Source organism: Podarcis cretensis, assembly GCF_951804945.1.
Source record: "Podarcis cretensis genome assembly, chromosome: 13".
In the NCBI taxonomy this organism is placed as follows: domain Eukaryota; kingdom Metazoa; phylum Chordata; class Lepidosauria; order Squamata; family Lacertidae; genus Podarcis; species Podarcis cretensis.
The window spans coordinates 44727945-44747298 of record NC_137182.1 but is presented as its reverse complement, the minus strand read 5'-3'; the positions used below and the strand labels follow the sequence as shown (position 1 = coordinate 44747298).

At 44.6% G+C, this 19354-nt stretch overlaps 1 protein-coding gene across 5 annotated transcripts in view; it reads right to left on the bottom strand.

Moving 5' to 3' along the window:
* Positions 1-19354, bottom strand: part of SLC12A6 (solute carrier family 12 member 6) — a 47313-nt gene that overhangs the window by 2542 nt on the left and 25417 nt on the right. For 3 of the 5 annotated variants that reach the window (XM_079951530.1, XM_079951531.1, XM_079951534.1), the window contains exons 2-22: positions 14782-14826; positions 11928-12025; positions 9499-9630; positions 8266-8412; positions 7823-7877; positions 7207-7337; positions 6783-7024; positions 6226-6440; positions 5751-5909; positions 5214-5312; positions 5000-5057; positions 3820-3994; positions 3619-3737; positions 3444-3542; positions 3013-3132; positions 2389-2493; positions 2020-2188; positions 1247-1442; positions 990-1159; positions 762-893; positions 68-175 (exon numbers count right to left, since the gene is read on the bottom strand). In XM_079951530.1, the coding sequence (XP_079807656.1) occupies positions 68-175; positions 762-893; positions 990-1159; positions 1247-1442; positions 2020-2188; positions 2389-2493; positions 3013-3132; positions 3444-3542; positions 3619-3737; positions 3820-3994; positions 5000-5057; positions 5214-5312; positions 5751-5909; positions 6226-6440; positions 6783-7024; positions 7207-7337; positions 7823-7877; positions 8266-8412; positions 9499-9630; positions 11928-12025; positions 14782-14826 (2774 nt within the window). The remainder of the gene's footprint in view (positions 1-67; positions 176-761; positions 894-989; positions 1160-1246; positions 1443-2019; positions 2189-2388; positions 2494-3012; positions 3133-3443; positions 3543-3618; positions 3738-3819; positions 3995-4999; positions 5058-5213; positions 5313-5750; positions 5910-6225; positions 6441-6782; positions 7025-7206; positions 7338-7822; positions 7878-8265; positions 8413-9498; positions 9631-11927; positions 12026-14781; positions 14827-19354) is intronic. The other 2 variants (XM_079951532.1, XM_079951533.1) reach the window with 1 other exon arrangement.

Here is a 19354-nt window from a genome sequence, read left to right as displayed (position 1 = left end):
TGAAGAAGCAACTAGGAAGTGCTTATCTTTAAGCCCTTCCCTTCCCACTTGTCCCAGCCCAGTTCACCTCTCGGTCCCGCTCCGTCTTTGAGAGACGCATTTGCCGCAGCATCTGGCAGCGCTGCTCCATCATCAGCGTGCGCTCATAGGTGTAGGCAGAAATATCGCTGTCATGCTGTTGGGGAGACAAGAAAGTGTAAACTCATACACAGAGTGGGGCCAAGATGATCTGTCCTCTGGCCAGCTCTGGCACACTCAGAGCGCACAGAAATGCCCAGATTTCTTCCTAGTGCAACAAAATGGCAGAACTGGATGCATGCATTAGTCTGTGTGCCTTTCTCTAGGAATCTGCACAGTTGTAGATATGCTCTGAGCAACAGAATATTGTGGCTTACAAAGCAAGAACTAGTAGTTTCTTTGAAAGGCAGAGAACAAGTAAAACAAAGATCTGAGTAGCTACGACCTGAGGCTATGGAGGGGAGGGGAGGGGTGAGATGACAGGAAGACAACTCACAATTTGCCTGAAGTTACAGGTGAAGACTGAAAAAAAACGGGGCATCAGGGTATGGTTTCTAGTAGGCAGGAAAAGCTTCTTATATCCAACATGTGTCCAAGCCTTTGCCTCATTTCTCTATTAGCCAATCTATCTTCCAAGTCCTGCCCTTGACTGTGTGACGCCTAACTTGCTGACCACAGGAGAAACAAAAACCAACTAATGCCCCTAACCCCTCCTGGCTTCCTCTGCCTGTTTTGTCTCTCACCATTTCCACCACTTCTACCTCTGCCTCAATGCGGAGGTGATAGAGAAAGGTTGCTAAATCCTTCTTCATCTGGATGCTGTTATCCTCCAGCTGGGCTACAGTGAAGATGCGGATTTTGCATTTACGCCACACCTTTAAAGTAGGAAAAGAGAGTTAGCAGCCCCATCTACAGGTTTACCTTCCCCTCTGATTCATCTCCCCCAATGATCCCCCCCCCCCCGCCAGCACCTTGTGTTGCTTGAGGAGGAAAGGGAGTAACATCAGCATCCCACCATCATGAACAATCCACCAGACGTCAATGCTCCCCTCGGGGAAAGGATCTGTATTGCTAGGGAAGAAGGACACGTTCTTTGCCACAAGCAAGGCGAGGTGAGCAGCTGTAGTCACTCGGACAGTGCCTGCAGGGTAGAAAGAGAGAGTAATGCAATATGGATCCCTTGACTGAGGAAGCCCTCCCTCTCACCTCCCTATGGGACAGGCCTTACCAATGAAAGTTTTCCAAGCACGGGCATCCTCACTCTGGCGCCAGGCGTTGGGCCAGCCCATGACAACTGTGTTGTGCTTCATGCCACCCAGGCCACAGGACTGAATGAGGTGGGAGATGCCCTCTCGCACTTTGGCAGCCACCACGATTTGGCAGAAGCCTTTCACCCGCTCTGCCTCCATCAGGTGCTTGATGGTCTGAAACAAGAAACATTAAGGCTGTTAGAGGACACTAGCATGGAGAGCTCTCTGTGCCCCAACCCGGTGAATGCTTTGCCACAGTGAAATCCTGTGTTGCTGAACTCCAACTCACTTAAGTTGGTTACCGTAAGTATTTAAAAGCTTGTCCTTCAGGGTCGAAGGCATTATGGAGATGGGATATTACTGAGGAAATGGTTTCTGAAATCAATATACTGGAGGTTTCTGCAGCAAGAACTAATACGGCAATAGAGTTTAATCCTAGGTATTTCCATGTAAAGCAGGGAGAGATCCCTGTCTAAAACTCTGGAGAGTCACTGCTAATCAGTGTGAATGATACCGAGCTAGAGGCAACAATGATCTGACTATTATAAGTCAGCTTCCTACATTTCTTGCATCTGCTGAATATGGGAAAGGAATAATCCCAATTCATTATGCCTTAATGACCACAACTGTCCTCTTCATTTAGGATCAGGAAGTAGGGCTTCTAAGTCTGATGGCCTGACTGCCAGATCAACCCCAGTGCCTACACCTCCTATTTGACCTATGAAATCCAGTGAGTAGCAGTGGGCTTCACCTGCTCGGCAGCCAGTGCATCACTGTAACACTCCAGGAAGTTGCCCACCATGACGGAGCCCACGATGGTGAGGCCCTTTCCAGCTTTCAGCTGAGAGGCAAAGGTGAGCAGGCGCGGATGCTTCACGTGCTGATCCTCGTCCAGCTTTAGCAGCACCAGCAGTTGTGGCCTAAGAAAGAAAATAAAGTCCAAAATGCACATACAAGGAGCAAAGTAGCAGGTGGGTTCAGGCTGCCACACAGAAGAGCGTATTTGTGTGCACGTTTGTCTACAGCACATGCACACAAATACACGTATGCATGCACAAGGTCTCTGCATGTGGCACACACAGCCCAAGGCAAAACGAAGAAGCATCAAGTCTCTTCCTACCTCCAGTTCTTGGTGTGGGGTGGCCCCTCCTCAAGACGCAGCAGGGCAAAGCGGGCTGCGCTGAGGGACAGGCCACGGATGCCATCGCCCCACTCCTTCTCGGCCCTGGGGGATGCAGAAAATGTTCAGCCAAATGAGCTCAAGGAGAGCCAAGTCACTCAGTGCCCCTCCTTTCCAGAAGCATTGGCAGAGGGGGAAATGCGGCCAAGGCAATCATGCAGGAGGCAGGAGGACAAGGCTGCATCACAAAAGAGGTCAGGTGTGGTGATTTCCACCCTCAGCATTCAAAGAAAGGGATCATGATTCCAAGCCTTCATGCCCTCTGACCTGCATTTCTCACAAAAAGAAAACAAAAATCCTGCAACTGAAGGTAAAAGGCCCCAAAACTTCTGGCTGCAATCGTCTATTTCCTGAGCCTGAGCCTCAGAAACCCACAACCGAACCTTCACCCTCACGATCTCAGCAAAAGTTCCAAAAAGGAAATGATTCCGCTCTCACCCAACTGGAGACTGAGTGAGTGAGTGTGGTTGCAAGGAATTCCCCCTGCTGTTCCCCGGCTGTGGAGTAAGAGGCTGGATAAAGAGGGCTAGAATGCTAGAGCTCTGGAAGGTTACAGGCACTCACCCATGGTACTCAATGTATTTGTAGATCATTCCAGCTATCACCATGGCAACAATTGCATAATACCAGGAGGAGATGAACATGAGTGCCACACAGATGCTCATGCCCATGAAGGAGAGTGCCCTACAAGAAGAGAAAGGGGGAAGGGAGGAAAGCATGCAGACTATTGTTTATTTCGTTTGCTGTTTAAAATGTGAGCCGAGAGTCTCAGGGTGCTGGATTCCATTCAAGAGAACCTTTTGTACTTGTCCGTAGACATACCAAATACACAGGCCAGGAGTCCAGCCCCAATTCCCTCATTTTATGCTAACCCCATTCCTTTTGTACAGCAGGACATAGAACTCGGGAGTCTGAATTTGCACCCCCCCCCCCCGTTTGTAGTACCTGCCAATGTCCTTCCTCCTCCCACTCACTAGGTAGTGTGGCCCTCTTACCAGTGATAGTACCGGAAGCGGGGTCTCCAGTTGGGGCTGCGTAGCAGAGTTTGTAATGCGCAGGCTAGGTTGACAAAGAGATAACACATCAGGAAGAACCTTGGGGAGAAAAGAAAGTAGAGTCAGCTGTGTACTATTCCTAGAGACTCCAACCCATGATATATATGGCACTTACATGGAAAGGATGGGTGCTACCATATCCAAAGAAGCAATGAGGATCCCCAGTTCTGCAATGCCTGCTGTCAGAAGCAAGGCCCACGTGGGTTCTCCATTGGCTTTGCCATGGCCAAATACCTAGAGTGAATAAGGAAACAGATTACTTGGGACAACCAAGGTTTTTTTCAGCAGCAAGTCAATAAGCGGTTGTCACTCTTACCCGCAGGAAGGGTATAATGTTGTCCTTGGCTATGGCTTGTAGCAGTCTGGGTGCACCGGTGAGGCTCTGCAGCCCAGCTCCACACGTGGAGAAGAACGAACCGATGACAATGACCCAAGGGGATGGCCAGGACAGGGTCCCGACCACCAGATTCCCTTTCACTGTATCACCAAACCTATCCAATAGAAGCAAAAGTGAGGCCATTAGGTATCTGTCTAAGGGCTAATAGTGAGAAGTACAAAGATCCAGTAGAAACAATGGTCCAGCACACAGAGAAATCAGAAGATGCAGGATTAGATCCAAACCAGGTTAGTTGCATTTGTTCCATTGGTTTCAAAAGGAATAGATGCAACTAACTTAACAGTACAATCCTATGAGTTTAGTCAGTACAATGTGACTTGCTCCCAGGAAAGCAGATACAGTGGTGCCTCGCAAGACGAAATTAATTCATTCCGCGAGTTTTTTCGTCTTGCGAATTTTTCGTCTTGTGAAGCACGGATTCCCATAGGATTAACGGTTTTAAGAAAAAGGAAACAAACTTGCAAGACGTTTTCGTCTTGCGAAGCAAGCCCATAGGGAAATTTGTCTTGCGAAGCAACTCAAAAAACGAAAAACTCTTTCGTCTTGCGAGTTTTTTGTCTTACAAGGCATTCGTCTTGCGAGGTACCACTGTATAGGATTCCAGCCTTAGTTTTCTCTCCAGCTTCCTTTCTGTGGGTTGGATCCAGGCTAACAGCATGTATCCAGCATGGCTGAGAAATGAGTGGGCCAGAAATATGTGCCAAAGGGTTGAGACTCTGCCCCTAAAAAGGGGCCCACATTTTTAGTCACAATGACGCATCTAGTCCAGCATCCTGTTCTCACATTGGCCAACCAGATGCCTGTGAGAAACCCACAAGTAGGATTCAAGCACAAGAGCACTCTCCCATCCTGTGGCTTTCATCAACTGGTATTCAAAGGCACTAATGCCTACAGCTGTGGAGGCAAAGCACAGTCATAATAGCTAGTATCCATTAACAGCTCTCTCCTCTATGAATTTGTCTAATTTGCTTTTAAAGCCATCCAGGTTGGTAGCCATAACTGCCTTTTAAGAACACAGCTTAAAATTTGAATCCAAAATAGAAATATCACGTCTGATTTATATCTGAGAACTGTGGCACTAGGGAAAGTTACTACTTACTTATCTCTGAGCACGACACCTTCCACACATGCCCCAAACAGCACTACGTTGCTAAGATCTGATGTGTCAAATGGTCAAGGAGCAGTAAGATGTTCTTGCAAGACAACAAAGGATGCAAAAGGGCAGCCATTCTTCCCACACAGGCACCAACTCCCTCCATTCCACCCTTATCCATCCCTTGTTTATTTGACCCTACATCTGCCAGGAAGGATACACACAAAGGAGGTGGTGAGAATAGCCAAGATGGTACCAATGGGGATAGATTTCTGGGCATCCTTCAGGTCTCCAGAACGATTTGATCCAGCCATGATTCCTGTGAAGACAAAAAAATAAATAAATAGATTTTCTGAGAGCAAGAAAACAAAATTATGTGACCAAAGGAGGTACTGCTAAGAAACTATACTGAACCTTTGAATAATTTTTGCATATGATCTATTACCCTGATGTAAAAGAAAAAAATAGTTGATCTTATGCTGGGCAATATGAAGAAAGATGATACTGCATCAAACTGGGCCATTAGAGAGGAACAGCAGCAACAAAACTGCATCCAGTCCAGTTCACAGCTGAGGCAATATTAACTCCTTACTCCTAGGCTGAGAGAGGGTGCTTTGCTGAGAACTGCAAGAGTCCATAGAAAGACCTGTGTTTTAAGTATAAGCATCCCAGATTGAAAGTTGGCTATCTACACTTCTGGAACGGTTTGCCTCTGGAGACCCCTCTGAACAATACATAGCAACAACGTAGCTCTTACCAGTGACTGAAGGGAAAAAGATGCCCACAAGAAGGGTAAAGGAAGTGGTGATGTCAGCCAGCACATACTGCTGATTCAGGCTTCCCCACACGTCAGCCGAATGCAATGATGGTTTCTCAATTATTTCACCTTTCACCAAGTAGCTGCTCCAAAGATTCTCTGCAATTATCAATACCATTATTATTACCACCAGAACCACCACAATTATTGCTGTCATCATCATCATCATCACCCCACCCTTCCTCCAGTGGTCTACAAACTTCTTGCTATCCTATGAGATAGGTTAGGCTAAGAGGTGGTGACCGTCCCAAGGACACCCAGTTGCTATTTATGGCCACTACACAACACAGACCCTCAGTTAGGGAGGGAAGGGAAATGGCTGTTTATCTAGACAGTGTGTAGGACACCTCTTGGATTGTCCCAACATGGGGAAAATCAAGTGTACTGTTGACAGGGAAGGAAAGGTATCTCTCACCAGTGATAATGCCACTGGCCAGCCCTGGGATACCCTGGATAACGGTGACATTGTTGTGCTGAAAATAATCATCACAGGAGGCATTGTGGTGCTTGGTAGCATTGCAGAAAAACTCCCAGAGGACAGTGTGCTGGGTGATGTTGTCACGCTCCACCGTCTTGGCACAGTCATTAATGTGGTGCCGGGAGAGAGAGCGGTTCCCCAGCATGCACACGCTGAATGGAGAGGAGACACAAAAAGATGAACAAACCCGTTAGGCTATAAAGAGGCCAAGGCATGCACAAACAAATCTGAGAGTCCCAACCCTTAAGTTGCCCAAGGGCATGGGAAACTGAAGTTATCTAACTATGGAGAGATGGTTGCAGTCTTGTAAAAAACTGTGACCAAAGATCCCTAACCCTTCCCCAGAACAGAAAACTCTATGCACGTTCAAAAAACTACATATTCCAACAACTTCTTGTAGGATCTGTGACATCCCAGACTGATTAAAAGAGAAGTCACAATGAATCATATCCAAGTATCACAATTGATCATATCCAAGTATGCTGATAACCTACGGGAAGTCAGGAGGTGCAAAAGAGGACTTGATGGCACCAGCGTAGATGGCCAGGATTGAGACAATGACACAGGCAAGGAAGAGAGAGGCAAACTTATTCACGTAGCGTACACCCACGAACACCACCAGAACCATAATCACTAGAAAGGCTGAGCCATACACCCGCATGTTGTTGAGCATGGCTGCTGGCTCCTTCAAGGGATCCTCACTATGGAAGATGGCTGCCTCAGGGGCAATGTACATCTGAGAGAGGGAAGAAAGAGACATGTCACTTTTAGAAAGGTCAGCAGATAAGAGGGGGAAAACATGGATTTTGCAAGATTAGCAGAAGTACTCACTCCGCTCAAGGCTGTCAGGCTGCTTGGAAGTGGCCACAGCTATGTGGAATAGCACCTGTTTCACAACTAGGGGGGCAGAACACTTACCAGGAAGATTTCAATGGCTCCCAAAATGTACATTGCAGCAGCAAAGGTGGTGCCCAGATAAAAGCAGAGTCCAACAGCTCCTCCAAACTCAGGCCCCAAAGCTCGTGAGATCATGAAGTATGAACCCCCAGCTGTGAAGAGGAAATAAAGCAGTGGGTAGGAGGTCAAGAGACTTTGCAGACAGGGAAAAGGGTTATCATTTGCACTTCCTACACATCCTAAACATCTGCTTGTAGAGGAACTTTTTATTTCTAGAATTTTGTCAGGACAGCACCCAAATGGAATTAAACAAACCAAAAGGTTATGATCAACTGAGTTAGCCGATGAGTACCACAAAACAAAGCAGTGATTTATGTGGATCTCAAATACTATAAGAAGGCATTGTGTTTTTATGACAAGATGAACGTCATCTGACATAGATAGCATTGGTATCTGGTGAACAAGTTTAAGGAAAGAATTCCACCATTTGGGCACCACCTCAGAAAAGGACCTTTCCCAAGTAGTTACTTGGTTAAGTTCTGATGGTGAGAGCACTCTGGGCTGCTTTTGAAGATGAATGTATTTGGTGGGCAGTGAAGTGTGGGAGAAGATGGCTCTTTAGATATTAAGTACTCACCAGGCACAACTCCATTGGTGGCAATGGCACTCATGGAGATGGCTGTTAGCAGAGTCTGAGGACGAGAAAAGACCACAGGAGGATTTAGAAGAAAAACACACAATCTTAAAGGGCTTTCATTCATTTGGTTGTGCAATTATACTCTTGTTAGATAGGACAATAGGCAATTTCCCATAAGATACAACTACAGCTAAAGAAAATCTGACAAGTTGTGGAAATAAAATCTATCACTGGCCTCATGACACAGCTGGATGCATGTGGGAAGAAGGGTAATCTTATGACTTTTACATTACGATCTCAGCTGTGGCCTGCTAAAGTCACAAAGTATGATTTAGCCCCCATCTCCATGCTGTGGCCCAGACTGCTCACTCCAATCTTCTTCTCTAAGACATTAAAACCCCTAAACCAGGACATGATTCAGACAGTAGGAGAGAGGAACTCACACAGCAACAGCAGATGAGGACAATGGCAAAGGCTTGCAACACGCCAGCTGTACCCACCACCCAGGTGAGCCGTAAGAAGAGAATCACCCCGAAGATGTTCTGCAGGCAAGGCAGATAGACTCCCATGAATGTGCCCATCTGTGGAGACTGGAAGGAAAAGGACAAGCTCTCAAAACCAAACCTACTCCACTTTGCTGCCCCTACCTTGCTCTTCATCCTTTGCATACGTGATTTAAATACCTGTGACTTCTCTGCTACTTGGCCTTCAGATATCTTTCTCTTTGACAACCTCACCCCTTTGTCTGAACTCCCAGACAAACCCAGCCACCAAGTGCAGAGCAGGTAACAGCACTAAACTGCACATATAGTAAGTCATATTAAAAATCAATTGCAAATAGGCAACACATAAAAACTAAAGCCCTGCTCATAGGACTAGGGAAAAATCCTGGGTACCTGGTTACTCAGATACCTCAGAGCTTGATTTTGTGGCTTAGGAATCTGAACATTTTGCATAACTCTGAGCAGGGCTTTTACCGTATTTTTCGCCCCATAGCACGCACCGGCCCATAGGACACACCTAGTTTTTTTGGGGGGAAATAAAGGGGAAAAAATTATTTCCCCCCAGGTACTCTGCGCTAATCCCGAAGCTTGGGGTGTGCGGAGTTCAGCGCGCCTCAAGCTTCTGGGTGCCGGCAAGGTCTCCGCTAGCCGTGGGAGAGCCGCGCGGCTGGGTCTCCCACGGCTAGCGGATAGCTTCCTGAAGCCTGGAGAGTGAGAGTGGTCAGTGCGCAACGACCCCCCTCGCTCTCCAGGCTTCAGCGAAAGCCTGCATTCGCCCCATAGGACGCACACACATTTCCCCTTCATTTTTGGAGGGGAAAAAGTGCGTCCTATAGGGCAAAAAATACGGTAATTGATCTGATGTACTTAGTTTTTAACTGGCTCCTACAAATTTCAAAAAAATGTCAAGAAATCAAAAATATTTTTGAGGTTTACCTCATGCTGCCTTAAGACCAGTGGCTAAAATCCATCTCAAACAAAAAGGTGTTTTAAACTTCAAGAAGCACAGTTTTTTGTTCTGGAAAGTCTCCAGGAAAGGGAAGCCCCATAGTTGTAGCGCAGCCATGGCGAAAGCATAAACTCCTTTCAGTTTTGGATATCAACTCATTCACTACCTTCAAATGCTTACCACCTCTAACTGCCTTAGTATCTCACTATCACCAAGCTCCTTACCTTGATAGCTTTTTTCTTGCCTGGAGGGACATTCTCAGCCTCCTCATGTTCACGGGCTCCCTGCATCAAGTTGGTGTAATTGGCCATGCGGTTGAGCAGGGAGGACACCTTGGGCCGGGTGTCCATCTCCTCCTGCAAAGTGGAAAGGATGGCAGTAGACATTAAAACTTAATATGAAAAATCTCCTAAGGCAAAAAACCACTAGTCATTAGCATGGTTATAGTAGTTTGGGAATGAAGACATAGGATAGCAGAATATGACAGAAATGGGTTGGGTACAAGCAGGCTGGTGTAACCTTAGCATTAAAAAAAAAAACCCACAACTTATACGCCAAGAAATTCTGAATTCTGCAATCTGTATAGTACATTTTGCTAAATTAGGCAAATTTGCAATCTTTGATCAATTTGTACCTCCTTCCTCTGCCACAGGGGTGGGACAACTTTCTCCCCACCCCCCGTGAGCCCACCTTGACAGGTAAGCAGGGCCACCCTTGTCGATCTTCTGTCATTGTGATGCTGTGGGGTTGTTAGCTATTTTTCTTATTTATGCAGAGTGATACAGAGGTTTTACCCTCAAAGCCCTAGGGATGAAGTAGATTCCACACACGATACTCTGAAGGTGACTCTTTACTGGCAGGATGGCTACTATTACAAGTTACTATACATATATACGGAGTTGGATGCATTGTATTTCACTCTCTTGAACCCATGAGAGGCTCTTCTTGCTTCTAAAACTCCTTTATGCAGTGCAGAAATTATAGCTGGTCTGTCCTTACCAACTCCTCCAGCAGTATGTTGTTGCGAGTCTCCACGCTCAGCAAAGCAACCAACCTTCAACTCCCACCCCTCCTATCACTACCAAAGACACATACAGGCTCACTTTTAAAGGGAGTTAACCAATTAACAAAGCAATGATTCAGCGTTTCTGTGACCTTAATTGGAGTCACAAGATTTTGCAGTTGTTACATTACATTACATTACAGTAGACCCTCGGGTTACTTCAGATTGCGAAAGTGGCAAACCCGGAGGTATTTTTCCAGGTTTTGCCACTCGCACATGTACAGAAGTGCCACCTCTGGATATGGATTTTTCAGGGTGTGCATGGACCCCTGGAATGAATTAAATTCGTAACCAGAGGGTCCACTGTATATTGGTTTTCTTTCCCCAGTACAATTTATTTTTTGTAAAACACATCTTCTAACAAATACAGTAAAAATACTAACAAGGCCATCCTACCCACCTGTCAAAATCAGCTGGTGGCTGGTGGGGAGGGGCATTTGTTTTGCCAATGCATTCAGTCCAGCAGGACTCAATACTCTGATTACCAGTTGATGAGCAAAGGGTTGTATCCTGCTCTCTGCAGGGGCCTGCTTTGCCAGCTCACTCCCCACAGGGGTGGGGTGAGAAGTCTGCATTGCCAGTGCATTCACTGCAGTAAAGCCAAGCAGCCTCCATCAGGATTGAACCTCATCACCCAGTAATGTCAGCTGATTGGCAAGTAGGTGCAGCTTGGGGAAAAAGGTCTGATGGGCCAAATTGGACCCTCTGTGGGTCAAGATTGGCCCATGGGCCAGAGCACGGGTGCACAACCTGCAGGCCTTCAGATGTTGTTGGACTACACCTCCCATCAGCCCTGATCACTGGCTAGCTGACTGGAGCTGATGGGAGTTGTAGTCCAGAAAAATCTGGTGGGCTGCAGGTTGTTCACCCCTGGGCCAGAGATTTCTCACCCCTGCCTATACATTTTCAAGTCCATCGCTGCAGCTATGAGAGTTAAAAAATAACCTTTAAAAAATAAAAAAGAGACGTAAGATTTCCAAGATGCAGTTTCCCATGTCACAGTTCCCAATCCTTTGCAACTTTTTCTGTGTTTTTGCGGAATTAAAAACAACAACCATGCATAGCCTTGGGAAACAGAGCAGAGCTATCATGAAAGGCTATAAGGTAGGATTTAAACCAGTGTTTGAAACTCCCATTGTTCTAGGTGCATTTTCCAATAGGGAATTTCATTAGCGCAGGCAGTTTCTGAGCTCTAGGCACAGCACTGTGCCTAAGATTTCAGATTAAAATTGCTGAGTGGAAGGAAAAGAGGACCTTTTTCTGCCTCCCCACTTCCAGCCACTCTCTGGAAACTGGAGAAGAGACCCTCTTAAGAATTATTAGGGGAGTGGGCAGGGGAAGGACTAGACCATGTGAAAAATGAACATAATATTTTAGCTGCAGTTTATTAATTTTCAGCTTTGTATTATTGTTATTGAAAAATTGTGCCTAGACATTCCATTGTTGCGCCCATAACCTAGGTTTAAGGTACCATTTATCTCCTAGTTTTCATATCTGTTTCTAACACCGATTAATACATATATGGACACCCATAGTGGAAGGAAGGAAGGCAAAAGGCAGGAAGAACTAACCCACCAACAATGATCTTACCTCAAAAAGTGCCAAATTCTTGTCAAAGAATTCATCGCCATCTTCGTAGTTGATATTGTTGAGATAGGCATTATGAGGATCCTTCTTGTGACCAGGATCTGCAACAAGAGAGAGATCAAATGGAAGGAAAGGAGTAGTTCAGCAAAGAGTTAGTGCTGTTCATACATTTAGATTATTGGAACTCTATCTGGGCAGTGGGAAAAGTAAGAGAAACACCCTAGATCAAGGCCTTTTTGGTGCCTACACCCAGCCACAGCCCTTGCACTGCCTTCAGAAAGCAGTAAGAAAGGTGCTGGGATTCGGGAAGGGATGAATGAAGGTTCAAGGACCCTGACAGGACTTTGTGTCCCCTTTCCAAAGCCCAGCGCCTCACTTAGCGGGTCTTGGGAAGGTAGCACGCACAAGGCAGTATGCGGCTTATGGGTTCCCTGTCAAAGTACTCTCGCAGTCCACTTGGTATGAAAAGTTGCTCCCCCCTCCTTACCCTAGATCTTTTCAGATCATGAGCTACTTGCCTGCTCAGCTGCTGACACTAATTTTTACCACAGGGCATTTACTATTGTCCCCATATGAGTGGGGACTGTGGTGAGCAGCAGGCAAGGAGTTTAGGGGAGAAATACGCTACACAGAGATAAGGAATCTGAGGCTAGAAAGATCATCTGGGTAATACTGCTGTCAAGCATTCACTTCTCCTTGCCTTATACCATTGCCAAGACAGAAGGGATAGGCAAGGGAGTCCCCTGCAGCTTTGGAGGTTCTTTCCCCCCTGTGGTGTTTGGAAGGACAGACAGACAGGCAAGCAGCCAAGTTTAGCAAACTTACATGCATGGTTGTGCTACAGCCTCATATGGAAGAAAAGTTCCCTCAAATGCAATAGTTTGAATTCACCAGTAAGGAAAAGGCTAACAAGCACCACGGCATTGGCAATTTGCATATTTAAATTGCATGTACTTGAAAGCTGTTTGCCTGTAATTTTCAAGAACAGGGTGTTTTCCAAATTAAAGAGGGGCATGTTGTACTCCTCCTATAAGGTTCTTATAAGGGCTTCAGGTGTGAAAAGCTGTACTCAGTCCTTGAATGAAGGTTAAAAATCACAGCAGTTTTAAATGCTAACAAAGTCTGTGTACACATCATGTATCTAAAGCACATTTAAAGCCACCCTCCACCCTGAATCCTGGGAACTATAGGTTACCACTCATAGAGCTACGAGTCTCAGCATCCTTAAAACCTATGGCTCCGATTATTTTTGTGTGTGTGGAAGGTGCTTTACATGTATGTTGTACACGTAGCCTAAGCTGAGCTGCCTCTTTATTTTTGAAATTTTACCATACTTTCCAAACTTTATGTGCAACCATGAAAGCTAAAAACTATACCAACTGTCTCAATGTTTGAGAATAAGGAATTCCAATCTCTACTTGTATCCTACTTTACTAGCTGCGTTCATTTCTCTCCTACCCCATCAGATCCATATATCCAGAAACAGAACCGCAGAGACCTGGTGCCCATTCTCTAAACCATCAGCATATGCTAGCCCCTGAACTCTAAATCTATCTGTGCCACATGAGAAAACATCCCTCTCTCCCCTCCAGCTCCATCTCACAGAATGCAGATATGTAAGTGAATATTCTAGGGCTGGGTGCTCTTCAAAAAATTAGTAAATCATAGAGACAGGCTTGTCCGCAAGCAAGGAACCACAACATTTATTACTGGGGCCTACCCAACAACCCTGAGGCATGGAATCTTGGCATCTGGCTGTGCTGGATTAACACCCCACCCTGTTTCCCTCAACTTTCAGAACAAAGCGGATAATAAAGCTCAGGAGATGTTTCATCCAGTTCTGGCTACAGGAGTGAGAAAGCACTCATACAAATCATGGCAACAGGCCAGCTGTGTATGGGAAAAGGCAAATGAAATTAATGGAAATTATTTCTGGGGTTTTCTTTTAAAAAAGATGCAGAATCCATTATTCAAATCAAGTGTGAGGCTTCTCTGAATTTTTATTATTAGATAGCATCCTCAGTGTATAGGAACAAGGAGTTCCTGAGTACTTCAGCAGCTTACCCCTGCTTACTATGTCTCCAGGGTACCTTAAATGCACTAACTATGACATACCAGAGATAACAATCCTGCTACTACTTATGCAATCGGCTATTCCAAGTCAAGAATCCTTGATCTTTACAAAGATCATTGGCTGTCTTTAAACCATCAAGGATCACTTCCTCAAATGTATAAAATACAGCAGAGAGTTCAAAGGTTGTTATTCTGGAACCATCAAGTAAAGCAGATCCCTGTTAGGACAACACTTCTTAGTGTTAGATGTGATACAGGTCTGAATTCAATGCCACCTCAATCTTCAAACAAGAGCACTGTAAACAGAGAGATGGCTACCATCCCTTGGTGAAAAGAATTTAGGCTGAAATTAAATGCTATAAAAATCTAGTTTGAACAAGAGCATTCCAGGAAGGTTTTTGCCTAAAGGAGTTTTTCAACAGCCTACAAAAATTACCAGCAAGTCTGTACTTGCTAGCAATTTATGGCTTTTAAACAATAACTTCTGTGAAGTGCCCTATTCATCTGGATAATACTTGCCACAGGCAACCAGTAGAGTGGCTATCTACAGGTCTGCCCTAGAGCACACACACAGGGACATTTGTGCATTCAACATAAGATGGTTACACCATATACCATTTTCTTTATTAGTCATTCTTTCTCACACATGCATTCACACAGAGAACTTATTTTTCACCTGTCCCCTAGCAATGGGGCACATACACCTTTGTCTAACAATGGGCAACACTGATAGACACAGGAGACATATATACTGCACACACATGAAAGTCCTGTAATACTGTACCTAAGAGCTGATACTGTTCCCCTGTGACGGAAGTTTGACTCACATCTGAAAAATCAAACAGAAAACGGGAAAGAAAATGAATAGCAAAATAAAGGGAGAATGAGGGAATAAAGTGATGGGCTAAAATTTCTCTCTCCCACTTCCCCAAGATTCAAAAATGGCTTTCTTCCCCCGCAATCACAATCAGCAACAAAAATGGTAAGGAGTAAAAAAATAATAGTATTAAGCTGTGATTTCAAAACAAGAATAGCTGCAATGGGGTGGGGGGAGGAAATGTAGAATATTCAGAAGCCTTTCAAGTAGCATAGAAATGATTTATCTCCTTTCCCTCCCACACACCATTGAAAACACTCTGTAACTCAAAGGGGAGAGGAGGGCTTTTTCCCCACCGGGCTTTGTTCAGGCTTTATGGTAATGGACAACTGGGGAAAGGGAGTAATTTTTTGTGTTGAGAAGGGAAGCCAGCAAAATCAACAGGACAGAATCATATCAATATGTCCCCCCACCCTCTACCACTATTAAGATATGTTGATTCAGTCTCTGTGAATGAGCTTTGTTTCATGTGCATAGTGGTTGTCACTTGTGGTCACTAGCTAGCATCCTCTCCCCTCCCCAGGACAGAGTGGTTTTCTATGGCTGGCCTGCTGGAGTGATAAGATTGTAGGGGTGGGGAGTAGTGTGGCCGGAATTCTGGGGTCCTTCAGTGTTGTGAAAATGGTGGTGGGAAAGATCAACAGCACTCTTATTACAGTTTAGACATGCAACATGGGTGTTGACTTCTCCCCAATATCTTCTCCACCTCTGAATTTTATTACTGTTGACTGGGCTATGGGGGAATCTCTACCCACCCTCTTTTTTATTCAGATAAACATCATTCTATGTATGTTTGTCCTTACCTGACACAGTAAATAATGCAGGAGACTAATTTCCTACTTCTGGTTTTACTTTCCAAAGTCTTCCCTTAAATTAAATAAACAAATAAAATAAAATAATAAATAAAATAAATTCCCTTTAGGGAATGCCACAATGTCTCCTTGCCTGACTCTGTGACAAATCGAGCCTTAAATTCTCTAGAGAGGTTTCTTGTAATAAAAATGCAAACACTCCAGACCCAGAAGGCAAAGATTTGGTAATATATAGGTGTAGCAGTGTCAAACCAATTTAACAATGAATTTATGAGAGGGGAAATCACAACAACCTGATTTGCTTGAATCATTTCATTTTCCTACCTTAAAAATGGATTGTGACAACCAAGGGAAGGACACTAGAGACATCACAGTGCATTTTAGGGTAGGCATAGGGTTTCCATCTCCAAAAAGTACGGTATATGGAAAATCGGGAAGGGGTTAAAATTGACCTGAATCCTAAAGGAAGATCCAGCAATTCAATGTAGGGGATAGTTGCAGTGCTTTTGCACCAATCCATTCACACATTCTGTGTACTTGCAAACAGCAGCACAAAACCATTCATAAAGTAATTTGAAGGGACTCCCAACCTGCTCTCCCAAGGAGGACACAGGCCCATTCACTTTTGTAATTTTTTATGTTTCAATAAGTTTTGTTAATACAAGTGTGCTGCTGCAGCTTATATTGTTTATTATTTTGATATTTTATATTGCTTGCTGTTTATGCATGTTTACACCTTATGCCTTGTGGGTGGGCCTGGTATTGGAAAAAAGGTGCAAAAATAATAACAAGACAAGGTATGGTAGAAGCAACTATTTATTTTTAAAAGAGGAGAAAGGGGTGGGGAGGCAGTTACATGTTTTCTTCAAAATGTAAAGACATGTACAAGGTCCACATGAATAGAGCTCCAAATGGTGCCTTTCTCTGGGGCAACAGCATGCAGTGAGGAACAGGGGGATGCAAGGCCATGGGTCTAGCTGGAGGCCAGCAAATTCAGTGAAGTGCATCACACCTATCAAGGCCTGCAAGGTGAACATGTGGGGGGGGGGTGCCAGAGTAGACAGCAAATCATTCAGAACAGACAGATGGAAGCAAAGTCTGTTTGATGAGGGATCAAACACAAATGATGTGTTTCTGTTCAACAACCTATCTTTGCTCTTGTCAGCCACCCCAGTCTTGGCAATTTCCCCAGTCTAGTTGGCACCATTCAACTTTCAGAAGCAGAAGCATCCTTTGTTTGTTGAGTCTGCACTCAGTGCCCTACACAGAAGGCATTGTTTCTGTTCATTGTCTGGATAAAGGGATTCAAACTGCCTGGGATAAATAGAGATTATATGGAGAATCCTGGGATTTGGACATTTCCGACCAGGAAGGATGTGTGTACATAGTCTAGGTCAGACTAGAAGTGCACTTCTGTTTTTTTCCATCTTGATAGCAGCACAATAATGAGCAAATCCTTTTAAGACTCTGGTACTTTGGAGGGTCAGAAAACTTCCTGTTCGACAGTGGAATTTGCTGCCAAGGAGTGTGGTGGAGTCTCCTTCTTTGGAGGTCTTTAAGCAGAGGCTTGACAACCATATGTCAGGAGTGCTCTGATGGTGTTTCCTGCTTGGCAGGGGGTTGGACTCGATGGCCCTTGTGGTCTCTTCCAACTCTATGATTCTATGATTCTATGAAAAAGGGTTTGAGTTTAGGATTGTCATGCTGAGGGCATGCGATTGCATTACTCAGCCTGGGAGGTCTAATGTTAAGAGGCTTGTTTCTGCCCTTCATATTCCATTCCAAGGTTAACCTTAGCCCCTAAAATAGCTATCCATAGTAGTTTTTAACTTCTAGGTTTCAAAAAGCCCTGCCCTTCAATTCTGACTCATTTTACCAAGAGGTGAAAGACACCATTAGAATGCTTTAAGGTGTGCCACAAAGAGGGAGTTTCTCAAAGCAAGCTTTTGTGTGGAATGACAACCTTAATCTGTGCAAATGACAAAAAATATGGATCCAAGGGCTGATAGTTATTCAGAACCACTACATCCAGAATAAAAAAGTGATTTGAAGAGTACACATTTTCTCCCTCTCTCTGTGTGTAGTGAAAGGTCTTTATGATTCTTATTTTATTTAGAGGGACAGAACAATGTTAATTGCCCAAGGTCAAAGAGGTGCTCTCTCTGCCAGCTCAACATCAGTTTGACATAGAACACGTTTTCAAAATCCCAGTGAAAAGGCAAAGGAAGTGGGCTCCCTCAAATACAGTAATTGTCAAGTTTGTGCATGTTCAAGATAGAGATGAGCTCTTGCGCAAATTCTGCCAAAAATCAATGGAAGCCCCAGTGAAGAGGCAACAGAAGAATATATCTTTCTTTCTGGACTTTTCCAAGGATGTGATTTAAGAGCGCTCTAAATTTGTTAACGCAAAAGCCCTTCCTAGGGCAAAGAATGTGAAATACTACATTCAGTTCCAGGCAAAGTTTTGTATTTCAGATTCAGGTCAAACTCACAAAGCTTTGAATTACTCCCTTAACTAACTATAAGAGGATACACTGTTGAAGATAATTGTTTTGCTAGTATGGGCATTCTGCCAGTAGATTGGGGTATAAACAGTCAGCAGTGAAAATCAGCAAGAGAACATTCTATATCAGGTATAGGCAAACTCGGCCCTCCAGATGTTTTGAGACTACAATTCCCATCATCCCTGACCACTGGTCCTGTTAGCTAAGGATAATGGGAGCTGTAGTCCCAAAACATCTGGAGTGCCAAATTTGCCTATGCCTGTTCTGTACCACCTGTTTATTGACTAGTGAAGCAGCAAAAGTCACCACCGCTTTTGAATAAAATATTAACAAGTCAGAGTCAAGCTGATAGGAAAGGAGGAGGAGAAAACTGAGCTCAGCCCACTCCAGAAGTCATTCTGTTTCTTTTTCCATTTGGATTATTTTTTCTGTTTTTATATTCAAAACTAGTTAAATTGGATAATCTGTTTTTTGTTTTCGTTATGTAACACTAATGTGTTAGGGGATTTTTCTGTCTCTCCTTATTTTTGTTCTGTTTTTTGTCTTCACTTTTTTATTCTTTCTTTTTTCTCTCTCCTTTCAACAACAATAATAATGAAATTGCTTGGTTATGGCTATTATTATGTATACAAAGCCAAATTATATAGAGAGATGTGTGTACGGTATTTGAGGTATACAAATAGCAGGCCAAGTAGGAGGCTAAGTAGGCAGTGAAAACAGCACACCTAGGATGACTCTCTTGTGTCCGTTTAGCAGCTGCTACAACCTACTATGAGCTCTTGGAATAAGCTGGCATATAAAGAAAAGTCTCTTCCCCAATGTGAAGGACTGCCCACCTACACTTCCCTCCCTCCTGTGGAAATGCAGGATCAGGTCCTTGGTCAGCAGAGACTGCTGGTGGAGAAAGGTTGGGAACTAAGCCAGATAGGAAACAGATGGGAAAGGTGCAGCTGTTGGCAGGATAGTTCAGAGTTACTACTAGCTGCAGAGGAAAGGTGGGGGCAGATAGGGCCTGAATGGAGTTTCAATTTGACCCGAAGCCCAGAAGGGAGAAGGGGGTGGGAAGGAATTCAAGGCGCTGGCAGGCTAGAGGGTGAAGCGTAAGGCATCAGACTATGCCCCGCTGATTCTTCAACAAGGAACTGCTAAAGGGCATTCACTGGG